We start from the raw sequence: 13,029 nt of genomic DNA on the forward strand, positions 1-13,029 counted from the left end.
ATGAGCACATCAGGAAAAATCTGAGCCGTCCATTTCTGAGATTAATAACAAGTGAAGGTGGAAACACGAGAATATTGATGACGCCCTCCCACATAGAAGCTTTCCTCTTTCGGGCAAATCCCTAATCTGTGTACACACAAAAAATCAAAGGATACCCAGACCTTTGTCATATTCCCTTTCCAGTTAGGGTATCCTCATCTCCAATCAGTCCCCATCATGCCCACCACATTTGAATCTTTCACCATTATTCTTCTTTTGGTAAAATTCAATCATTCTTCTTCTTCTTCCTCTTCTTCTCAAAAAGTCATCTCAGCTTTCAACTCTCAATGTTTTTATTTTTATTTTTATATACATATTTTAATTATTTTTTTCATGGGTTTTGTAAGAATTATTAATCAACCCAATTGTATTCGGGTCGCACTAATAATTGAAGAGCTAATGACGTTGGATATGAGGGTCAAAATCAAGAAATCAACGTCGATCCTAGGTTATCCAATGAGTAGCTGCCACGTATAAGTGCGATGCTCTTGGGTGTGGATAAGGTCTAGGATAGGCAGATGTGATTGTACATGGAGTCAAATTTAATATTCTAGATTGCCATCCAAAGTCATCCAAGAAAGCAATAAATACGATGATTTAGATTTAAGTTTAAACAAATATCTATAATCATAAATTTACTCCTTTTATTATCATTTTTTTATATTACTTATTTTGTAGAATAAAAAAATATTTATAAAATAAATATTTTTATTTCTATTATTTAAAATATATATAAATTATTTTTATATTTTGAATAACATAATATAAATTTTATTTATTTATAAAATTTAAATATTTTTAATCATAATTATGGTTAAGTATAAAAAAATTCATATTTTTTTAAATAAAAAATATCATAATATAATATAATTTTTTATTTTAAACATTAAATTCATGTTAGGAATTAAATATCAAGAGTTGGGTTTGGATGCCGGTCAACTTGGCCCATCTAAGACAGATGGGGGAGGAATAGTTTTTAGGGATCGAAAAGAACATGCTTCTACAAGAAGACTTTATCTCTTAAATTTCATCTATTTTATTATTTTTTTAAAAGGCATTTTTATTGTAAAACATAAATAGTTTTTAAATTTTGATAATTCTATTCACGATTTAGAATAGAGATTCATGGATATAATAATTAATTTGAATTTTAAATATTTTAAAAGATAATTTGAATTTTATCTTTCAACAATAACATATTTCACTAAATATCATATCCTAAAATATACATTTCATATAAAATTAAAAACTATATCATATTATATTTTATCTCACAAACCAAACATAGTATTAAATATCGAGGTTACAACTATGCTTGAAGTAAAATTAAAAATAAAAAATAATATTTATTAAATAATCATTTTTACAACGACGATCTTATTTATACATAACTTTTATGATTTGTCTATATGTTTATTGAATGCAAAAAAACGTGATTATTATTCAACAAACACAATTATTTTTTTTTACATCTAATCACCGAAACTGCCGACTCCTTTGAAATTGCTGGAATATTATCTTTATATTTTAAATAAAAAATTAATAATAAAAAAGTAGGTTCATCTTCTTTGTCAAGATGAACAATTTCTCATTAATGCTCTTTCACGATGCCATGATGGACCTGCTGACTAGGCAATGATGCATGAATCATAGAAAATAAAAAAAATAAAAAAACTTTAATTAATTAAAAAAATAAAACACTTGAAAAAATATTATAAAAAAATGTAATTAGTTTATAATAATCAAAAGTCTCTTCGCCTTCACCATGGATTTATAAGCGTCCTAAGTTATCACCAACCTTTGTTGTCACTTTGAAAAATGGAGCGAATCTTGTCGTTGTCCAAGGAATTGATTTTTTTTTTATAGAAAATAAAATATTAATATAATCAGGCTGATTTTTCAAAATGAATTGACAGCATTTGATTTTTAAAAATAAAGCACGTGAGAGTAACGAATAAAAATTTTAACATAGGAAAGCAACGAATATAAAATAAATCACGTGGGAGTAAAATATAAAATTTTAACGTTGGAGGCAGCTAATAGAGAATCAACCTTATTTTAAAAAAATCAATACAATAAGAATAAAATGCCAGCTCAGCATTCACGCTTTTTTTTAATTATGTCTTTTCAAGGTCAAATCTTGACAAATTCAACATATAAAAAAAGAATATTTTATATTTTTATTTTAATCATATTTTATTTTTTAACGTCATTGCTGACATCAGCCCAATGGAGCATATAATAATAATAATGCCATGTCGGTCTTGGAATACACAAATTTGGTAAGAAAATAAAAAAATAATAATAATAAAAAAAGGTGGGGAGGGAAGAGGGTGAAGTGAGAGTGTGAAAGAGGAAGAATAATAATTGATATGATTAATAATAGAAGTGATTGAATTATTATAGAAAGAAGGCTTAAAAAGGTTGATAAGAAATGAATGAAGTGGGTGTACTTGTCGGCAAAGGGTACGAGGTTTGTGTGCCACTGGTGACGTGGTCGCCTCCCCTCCTTTCGTATTTTGATTTTCATTTCTACTGCTCATTTTAAGTCTCGATCTTCCCTTTATTTACATGATTGCCATTGCTCGTCTGCATTTTTCACACGTGCTTTTTAAATCATAACCTTCCACGTTTAAAAGCGTTAGGTTGGTTGTCTTACCACCGCGGTTTTTCCGCCGGTTATCATTAAGAAAATAATATGACACTTTTGTCCTTCTCCTCATTTTTTTTTAATTTACAATTAATTTTAAAATGACTTTTTATAGAAAGTTTTTTTTTTTAATATTAAAAATTATAAAAAAAATATTCTAATAATTGAAGCTATCATTTTGTTGATATTTTAAAAAATATTTTAATTTTTGATAATTAAAAAAAAAAGAAGAAGTTAAAATATGAAATCATGATATGGTGACAACCATGGTTGGTTGGGTATTGATTTTTAAGGGCCTAGAAAATGATATTGTCCCGACAGCAAATGATGAGGAGATTATCTTCCAAATCTTAACAGATTTTTCTTTTCCTACAATAATGAAAATTTTGACTTTATGTTCATTATATTTCACATCACAAACTCTTTTGTTGCATTGTAGAATGCATGATTTTGTCCTTTTTTTTTTAAATTTAATTTAAATTAAATATTAAATATTTTTTATTTTTCATTTTGGATGTTTTCATATTCAAAGAAGGCAAGATCTAAGAACACCAAACCTATTTTGTCAAAGTAAAGTCAAAATGAATCATGCATGTAATTATAGGTTGTTAAATACTAATTACATTTTAAATATTTTATTTGTGTAGTGATTGCAACTCTGCAACCAAATGTTTTTGAAAGGAGGTAAGCTATCACACAAGCTTAATGATTCAATTGTGTATAAATTTTGAAAAGAAAGTAATAATTCTTATAAATAGAGCTTAGTATGACTTAATCCTATATGGAGGCCGACTTTTAATATTTAGGTTGATTTTAGTAGAGCTTATTCAATTTGAACTTAATTTAGATTGACTTAAGGTCAAGGAGTAAGGGGAATGGTTAGGAATGATAATGAGGTTGAGTTTTTTTCAAGTACCGATTCATCTCGTATTTAATGAGATGAGTTTGGAATGAAAATAAATAGATTAAAGTATTGATTTAATTTTTTTTTCTATTGTCTTCTCTTATCTCACTTTGTTTTGATTATATATATAACTAAATTAAAAAATGGTTTAATTAAAGTGTTTGGACAAATATTTAGGTTGAGAAAACTCAATTTAGGCTAGCTGTCAAGGGATGTGGGTAGGGATGACAATGAGATGAGTTCTTTAAAGGCACATGTCTTGTTTCATTCCTAATGGGAAGAAAAAGAGAAAAAAAAGGTTACAGGTCCATTTGACTTTTTTTCTTTTAAATTTGGATGGGTTTAGAATGAGTTTATGTATTATCTTATCCTACTAATACACATAAAATAATTTATACTATTTATTTATTTATAAAATATATATTTTTAATATAACTAAAAATTTTGAAAAATTAAACCAGATAAAATAAGGTAATGTATGTGGGGTGGATATAGAAAATTCTCATAATTCATACCTCTATCATTGCATTTAAATTTTTCGGAGGATGAGATTGAACTCATCTCGACCCAATATGAGCATTAACCTAAACCCAATTTAATAATTTATCGTATTCATAATTTATATTGTTATATATCGATATTTTGCTTATATCACTTCAAAGTATATATATATAATTTCAAAGTACTTTGTTTTTTTAACAAGGTCTTTGAGCATTAAAAAAACCCTTCTTTAAAAAAAAGATTGGTGTGCTAAACAAAAATACTGATGAGGAATTTACTTATATAAAAAAAAATACAAAAGGAACAAATTCGAAAAGAAAGAGAAGAATTGGGGCGGAAGTATTAGGCTCGACTGGGGTAGTAGTTTTCTCCAAGTTGGTAGCAGAAAAATGTACAGTTGTTCATGCAATAAGGAGAAGGGAAAGTCTGGACACTGGAGTTGGTTTGGTTATTATTATAAAATTGTGAATCACATGATTTGCATGTTTGGGGGTCTTGTCGTGCCCTTCTAACTATTGAATTCTCGGCCCAAATGGAACCAGCCGAAAGAGCACGTGGAGCAGTGGCTCCCTCCTCTACTGAGTCTTGCTTCTCCATATGAACACATCACCTCTCTCTCTCTTTTTCTCCTTTTTATTCCTGTTCTTATGAGAGATTAGAATAACTCTCAAGAACAGAAGAGAAAGACAGAAGGTGGGGTATTAGGTATCTGATGGCTGGTGAGGTTAACATTGCCTTCAAGGCAAGGCAAGAATACAAATCAAAGCGAGAGATTCTAGAATTTGATTTTTTTTTTTTTTTTAATCTTAAACATTTGAATTTTTTCAAGGCATCTTTACTTTTATTAGAAGAAAACACTAATTCTTATTTAGACATATGGAAGGAATGATACTTATCGCAGCAAAAGAAGAAAAAAACAGTCGATAAAGCAGCTTGTTTTCTTGCATCTTATTCATAGGCAGCATCAACATATCAACCAATTCATAGGATTCAAAACCTAGATTCAAGTTTTCCTAGGTTCTAACAACTAGAGGGAAAAATTTCTTGCTAGTGGGATGTTTAAAAAGCAGGGAAAAGAAATCTCCGAGTAGGTTAAAGGAGAAAACTAAAGATGCTAAGAGCCACCATTGATGTCACAATTTTCACCTGTTGAAAATGTATAAAAAAAGATATGATAAATAAGACTAAGCATGAAGAATATGACTAAGCTACAAATGAATGATATACGTGGTACAATCTAAATGACCTCACTTTTTTGATCGGTGCTTCTTCAAACCTGTGGCTCCACGAGTTGTATAATTTGACTGACTGCACTTTTCTATGGGTACTTCTTCCATCTTGTAGCTAGACCCATAATATCGTAACTCAAAGGCTCAAAATATTGCAAGAGACCAAACCCCCATGCTCAGAAAACTGATTTGGTATAGGATCCAGTGCTGCATTACAAAATCATAATGTCACAAGAAAATGTCTGTTAATCTTCTTTTTAAGGCAGCCCAAAAACCGGAGACCAATAAATCGAACTATCGGTTCTATCAGTGGTGGCATAGTATGCGGAAATATGAAATGGGGAACAAAAACAAAGAAATAAATAAACAGATAAAAATAAAAGGTAGAGGGAAGGAACATTACTGGACTCAGGACTCTACCCCACTTCTCAATCAGAGATGAATTAGGATTCAGTTCCATCACTGTTAGTTATCGTCACACTAGATAAACACAAAGGGGAAATATACTCATGCTTTAATTTGCTTTCTCATTAACTTCAATATACAGGTAAAAGCGAAGCAGAGGAAGTATTGCATCAAACCACCTTCCACACAGATGAATATACAAAGACAAACACCAAGATATAGTCCAGATGAGAAGTTAAATGACAGTACAGTCCTATTGAGTATACTTCAAAATCACCATCCTGTCTTTCATATATTGACACCCTGGATATGATTTCACTTCCCCGAAACACTAGTTTCTAACAAGACCCGGGCCGGAATCTCTGATATAAACCTCACCAATCAATTTGTCAGGGAAAAAGATAAGAGGTGATCTCTGTGCTAAAAGACGTTGATGAGACCTCCTCTCTGCAGATGCAAATATCTCATAAAATTTGCGATTTTTGCATAGCATGGATCGCAAGGAACAAGATACCAATTTGGCAACTGAGGTATGTACCCTGGATAAAAGATGCTGTAGTTCTAGCCTTTTCCTAAGTCAAAATGCTCACTTTCTTCTGCCATAATAAAATCCACCACCGGAATAGTTCTGATGATGCCGATGACGTGCTCCAGATGTTCTCCCCCCTTCCCATGAGCTACCTCGGGAAACTCTACTGCCTCCACTTGGCGTCCAGCTCATCGTCTGGGTTCCCACCCCATTAAGCTCCTCTTCTTCCCTATCATTATACTCCAAGATCAACCTCTTAATGTCTTGTTTCTCTTCAAGCTCAGCTGCTTCTTTCTGTTTTGTGCTCTGCACAAGCGAGCAATCCCGAGGAATGAACATCTGCTTTGTCTGTTGCTTGTTCCCACGCTTTACAAGAACTTTCACCCTGACCTCCTTGCTTCCCCCAGCCTCTTCATCCAATATCTCATCCCCGCTTTCCCCCTCAACCCCCCGTCCATGATGATCCTTGGTTGACCCCTCAAAAACATTCATTGGTATCATCATGTTTAGTGTAGGCCGGGCCCGCAGCTCAAGCTTGCGTGAATCTAAGCTCTCCTGCATCCAAGTTTTAAATGCAGTGTTAAAAAGTTGTCTACCGTAACCCCTCCCATTTTATTAAAACAAAGTCACCAATGGTCACTGATAGTAACTAACATTACAGCGCCCACACTCCTACTCCATTAAAATATGTTTAGACACTACTTTTGTAAAATTATCATGAATTGTTTATTCTCAATTTCTATTTTTAGCTTACTTCACTGGAATATATTCAAGTTTTAACATTTTCTTCCATTACGAGATGCAACAAAATCTTGCCAATGCATCTAAAACTAAACGAATCATGAGTCCTAAATTATTTCTTCCAAACAAATATTTTCTAATAAAATGGAATGTAAAGCATCATATATGAAAAATAACAAAAAATTTAAAGGCCAAGGCACACACTGAGCATCAAACTAAATCTTGCCTGCAATAAAGCCTTGAGCTCCCGATCAAAATCGGCTTCTTCCTGAGGGTCCACCTCTGCCACCTTCTGTCTGACATGGACTTCATCATCCTCATCGGATGCAGGTCCACCCCCATCGTCTTCATCATCTTCGCTGTCGCATCCATCATCATGATTCTCTTCATCCAACTCCTCTTCTTCGTCATGTCCTTCTGGGTCAATGGTGCCACTCCCTGAGTCGCTGTCACTCTCACCTATGACATCCTCATGTGCTCCACCATTCTCCTCAACACCATTTGCAGGGCTTTGTCCATTCGCTGAGCTGGTATTGGAAGTAGTCCTGCTTGAAGGCTTTTCAGTGTCTGAATACTTCTCACTGTTGGCCTTGTCAGTTGTGAATGTACGTTCATGCTCCTCAAGCTCTATTAGAGCTGCACTAACTTCTTCAATGGATAAGTAACGTGTCATGTTGGGACGTAAATCTGCGAATAAGTCCTGCAATGCTTCATTTATGAGTCTAGACAAATATATAGAGTAGAGAATGAGATAATTTCATAAATGTCTTAAAAATGGGCCTTATTCTTTGAAAAACAAATGAAAAACAAGCCATAATGGTGGCCAAAGTAATTTTGAAAAGGCAAGGAACTTCCATGATCAATCAGATTCCTAAAAGCTCAAACTGAAGCCTCTTCTAACAGCTCAAGTTTAAGTTTCCTTCTAATCCAACCCTTAAGTTTGGAAACTGCAGGAACTTGAAAGTGTTAGCCAGTATAAAGCTACAGAAAAAATTGTCCACAATCTAAAGAGATTCGTTTTTTCTCTCTCAGTTTCCCACAAAACTTGGTGAATTCTTTAGAGAACAATGCTTCTGAACATATTTTTATTTCCTTTTCCAATCATAGGAGGGCATTTCCATTCCCAATTCAACCACACACTTGACTACCGTATGGGAAGCTGAAAGATCAGGCCCACAGAAGATAATTTGGCTGGTGTTTCATAGCATGTGTTGTTCAGGACACAATTCCCAAATTATTGAAACAAGAACCTAATTATGGAGCACCTAAAATCTTTCTGGGTCCTTAGTAATTGGGGTTCCAGTGGGCTGTACTAAAGGTTCAAGTAAACCGAAGTCTAAATTCAAAGGTAATATATAACCCATCTTTCAAAATCTATTGCCCTGGTTTTTTAGCCTATTTTGATCCTTTAGAAAAATGATGCTACTTTTATGAAATTTTGAGAACCATATTCTCTTGTCACCCTGCCTTGTTTCAGAAACAATTTTTCTTTCCAATGCAGAGAACATCCATGTCAACGTACTCTGTTTTAGTTAAACACCAAGTTTTAGGCTGAGAAGACATTCCCTCCATCTTAGCTACAATACATGTATACCCCCCAGTACCCCCGACGTAAAACACACTCAATTAAAAGAAGATCCTTATCACAACTAGTTTTCCCCATTTTAATAGGCTATTAAGGGGTGAGATCTATTCCGACAAGACATTCCCTCTATCTTAACTACAATACATGTATACCCCCCAGTACCTTCAACATAAAACACACTCAATCAAAAGAATATCCTCATCACAACCAGTTTTCCCATTTTAATAAGCTATAAGGGGTTAGATCTTTTCTTTAGTAAAGCATCCTTTTAAGTAGGTAACTGTAGGAGAGCTAAGTTTTGGAAGAACAAATAGAGTGACAAGGAACCGGTGTGTTTTTCCTTCCTCTCCTTGCATGCGATTGCCTTGTCCAAGGAGGCTTGGATGGACATTTATGAGAGAGCTAGGGGTCATTGGAATCCGTGCTTCTCCAAGCACTTTAACGATTGGAGACTAAACATTGTTGAGACTTTTTTCTCAAGATTGTTAATGTTGTCAGTTAGGAGAGAAGAAAACAACAAGGTGATCTAGAAGGATTCTAAGAAGGGTGTGTTTTCAGTTAAATCTTTCTATTAGGTCTTGGAACCCAAGTAGTCAATCCCCTTTCCAACAGACATTATTTGGAATCTATGGTCCCATCCAAAGTGAGTTTTTTTGCTTGGCAAGCCAATTGGGGACAAGTTGACATCAAATCAACTCCAAAAAAGCGGGTGACCACTAGCAAATAGATGTTTTCTTTGCAAACTTGAGGGGGAGTCTATTAAGCATACTCTACTTCATTATATCAAGATCAAGGCACTTGGTAAAAGAAACTATGTTAAGTTGACATGACACTTTGTAGGGAGGAAAAGACAGAAGGTCTGAAGAGTCGCTCCTCTTTGCATATTTGGACAACTTGATGAGAATGAAAATGAAGACTCAGCAAAAGTTAAAACATTCATTCCTATGCAATCTTTCAGCTTGATTAGCATGTACATAAGAGAAGGCTCGATGCCTTTGATTTTGCAGATTGGGTGAGGTTTTCTTGAAAGTGGGGGTGCTTCATGTATACATCCTATATACTTCAAAGTACTTTGTTTATTTTTGTATTATACATAACCTTCTTTGCCTAACAGAATTTTTTTTAAAGCATTAATTAGATGAACAGATGAAAATTTTCTATTGGACCACTTTTCAGAAGTGAAGGGATTATTGAAAAGATACATTTTTTTTTTAATTTGATTTTCAAATGGCAAGCAAGTGGCCAACAAGACCTTACAATTGCACAAACTAAGGAAGGTCAGCTATTAAAATTTCCTTGCTCAAACAAACTGCACAATATTTTAAACCAAAGTTTTGCATGGATATGAGATCATATAACCCAATCTGGCAGATGTGTGCATAAGGAGAAGAGGAGTTTCAGAGACTGACCTGCAAGTCAAATTCAATATCTAGCGGTAGTGAACCTTTGCTGAGAATATATCTCTGGAAATGTATTAAAAATCTATCAAGTTTCCTCTTAGAAGAACCCCGGTCAAAGTAGTGCCCACAGGTCTCAAGAAGGGTAATAACCATCCTAATGCGGAAACAATCTTCTGGTGGATCCAGTACATCTTGCTAATAATATGAAAAGAGAAACAAGGTTAAACTAGGGGAATCATAAACAGCACAGATCCAAGGAGCTCAAAAAGGTCTTTTAAACCTTATTTAAAAAAGCCAATTTCAAGTGCATGCTATTTTCAAATAAATTCATCACATTAGAGCATCCTTATCTGATAGGAGAATGGCATGAAATATAGATTTGACCAAGCAGGGAAAAAAGAAAGAAAAGAAAAGAAAAGAATGGCTTGCACTGATTTGTATGTCACTTCATTATTCATGTTCCCATAAGCAATTTTCACATGCATAGACATCATACACAGGGTATAAGACATCAGGTCAGATCAGAATTATATGGAAAGAAGTATCCACTGATGGAAGCGCTCCTATAAATATTCTCACTTTCACTTCTCTGGTTATGTGAAGCATTTGAATGCATATATGGGATCAGAACCTAAGGTATGCACATGCAGATATTGGTTCTAAGGGTGACAAGCAAGATCAGGTAGGATCTGCAGCACAACCCTCCCAATAAGAGAGACAATCATAGACAAATAAGTGAGGAAGTCACCCTCCATTGCAGGGGTACTTAGTACACTTGAGAACATGGTCAATATCTGCCAATTAATCAGCCAAATGATCAGCACGCACACACATTAATAACCTCAAGTTATGAGTTCTATGGTATTATCATAATCCAGAATGATATTCCTAAAATATCCATGGAATTCTCAGACAACGGAAGGTGCCTCCATGGTAATGTGTTTTGCATCATCTGCAACCTGAACCTATGTAAGATTGAGTGGCTTCACAGTTGACAGATGTGTTGGACAAGATGGTACCTGAATGGTCTTACTGCATCAGCTGTGGATGGAACCAAATTCACAATAATTGTTGTTATGACCAACCATCACATTTGAATTTGGCCCATCCCCTTTTCAGGATCAACCACACAATTTAAATGTGCCACAGTGTTCATGAATGCTCATTTACAAATTGTGGAATCTGAGACACCCAACATCCATGGTCAATTCTAACAATTGAGTACATGGCCAATTTACTATCTAGCTAAGAATAGACTTAACTAACAAATGGCTTCAATTTTTAAATTATCATGTTTGCAGCATAGCCAAACACTATGACTATTTTAGTCGAGCAGAGTAAAGCAAATGATCCAAAAATCATCTCAGATCATAACTTCTCACAACTTGATATGCAAGACACTTTCACTATTGTTCCCCAATCACCGTATCATAATAAAATGACAAGTGACATTAAGTCCATCAAAGGAAGAAAAGAAACCCTCCCACCCCCCCCCCCCCCAAAAAAAAAATAGACAAATGACATTAAAATTGTACTTTTCTCTAACATTTAAGAAACAAGACATTGGCTCTTCTACATTTTCTGTTTGTCCTCTCTTGTCTGAATCTCAGGACTATGTTGTCAGTTTTTCCCTTGAATCAAATAGATCAGTCCAATTGTAACATTAGCAAAGACAAAATTAGAGAAACAATTTTCAAAATGCACTAATCTCTCACCTTCATATTTTTTCGTATATGTTAGTAAGTTGTGTGACCATATTAAAGTTAAAAATAATAATGATAATAAACCAAAAGAATTAAAAAAAAAAAATGAAGTATGCTATTGATGTTATACACTGCCTAGCACAATTGGATTGCCTAGCCATTCTGTCTAAACTACTGGAAATAGACTACACAAAAAACAATTGTTTCTTTAAAAAACAAGATACCTCCATACCTCTGCTGTCTCATGGCCAAAAGCAAGAATCAAATAGAGAGTATCAAAGATAACAGATGAATCCACGTGTTCATAATTATAAAGCTCTCCCAAGAATCTCATGTGGGCAATGCGTCGCTGCTGCATCCCATAGTCATTCAACTCTAGCCCCAGTCTAATCTCTTCCAGAACCTGAAAGTAAAATAAATATCACAGTTTCAACACACAGCTAAAAGCATGCAGGCATTCAACTCTAGCCCCAGTCTACTCTTTTCCAAAACCTGAAAGTAAAATAATTAACTACAACAGTTTCAACACACATAACTATAAGCATGCAGGCGTCCATGCGTTGATTTGTGTTAGGGAGTAAAACCTTGTGGGTGAGGGTCTGCAGGGAGTTATTTAGTAAGTTGTCATTATTATTATTTTTAATATTTTAGTTTTAATATTGAACAGGGTTTTGGGGGTGTCTTTTCACACTGCTAGTCCCAAGCCTGATGAATAGAGAGATGTTTTGGGTTGACAAACAGTGTCAAGACAATAGCAAAATGCTTAAAAGGTAAGAGAAAAAACATTTGAAGAAAAATAAAAGAAATAAACCAATGCTCTTAATGCCATGGGGCAATTTTAATATTTAAACTTGCCTCGGTTTCAATTTTTATGACCCTACAATGAAAAACTTCAAAGCACAGTGAATTTTAATAATTTTGAGACTCATGGCTCAAAAAACCAAGATTCAGTTGTCTATTAACATCAGAGATTCGGACTATTACTAGATGTGGGCAATTAACTCTAAAACCGGTAATATCCACTAAGGTAATCCTTAATGCAAATAAAGCCTTGAAGATTGTTTTTCCAACACAAAATGGATTTTATATGATGTCTTAGTAAACTGACTTCAAAATAGAGGAACAGAAAAATGAATTGTTCATAGCAGACATCTGATGTGCACATTTCAGTTATAAGGCTTGCTGAAACTACATGTGCCTCACATCCTATGCCAGATGCTTTAAATCTATGGTGGGGAAAGAAACCCCAGCATTTTCAAATAGTCCAGCCCAAAGGCAGAGCCAGAAATTCAGTTTAGAGGAGGCAACCAAATACAAAACTTCAAATATTGATGAATTAATCC

The 13,029-nt window shown here is 33.9% G+C and overlaps 1 protein-coding gene across 1 annotated transcript in view; it reads right to left on the reverse strand.

Moving 5' to 3' along the window:
* Window positions 1-5,810: 5,810 nt before the first annotated feature.
* The window catches only part of LOC117927633 (regulator of nonsense transcripts UPF2), a 36,549-nt gene continuing 29,330 nt past the window's right edge, over window positions 5,811-13,029 (reverse strand). The window contains exons 15-18 of the mRNA XM_034847255.1: window positions 11,919-12,089; window positions 9,993-10,178; window positions 7,225-7,698; window positions 5,811-6,812 (exon numbers count right to left, since the gene is read on the reverse strand). Coding sequence (XP_034703146.1) covers window positions 6,315-6,812; window positions 7,225-7,698; window positions 9,993-10,178; window positions 11,919-12,089 — 1,329 coding nt within the window. The 3' untranslated portion in view covers window positions 5,811-6,314. The remainder of the gene's footprint in view (window positions 6,813-7,224; window positions 7,699-9,992; window positions 10,179-11,918; window positions 12,090-13,029) is intronic.

This window comes from Vitis riparia, chromosome 13, assembly GCF_004353265.1.
Source record: "Vitis riparia cultivar Riparia Gloire de Montpellier isolate 1030 chromosome 13, EGFV_Vit.rip_1.0, whole genome shotgun sequence".
Classification (NCBI taxonomy): Eukaryota; Viridiplantae; Streptophyta; class Magnoliopsida; order Vitales; family Vitaceae; genus Vitis; species Vitis riparia.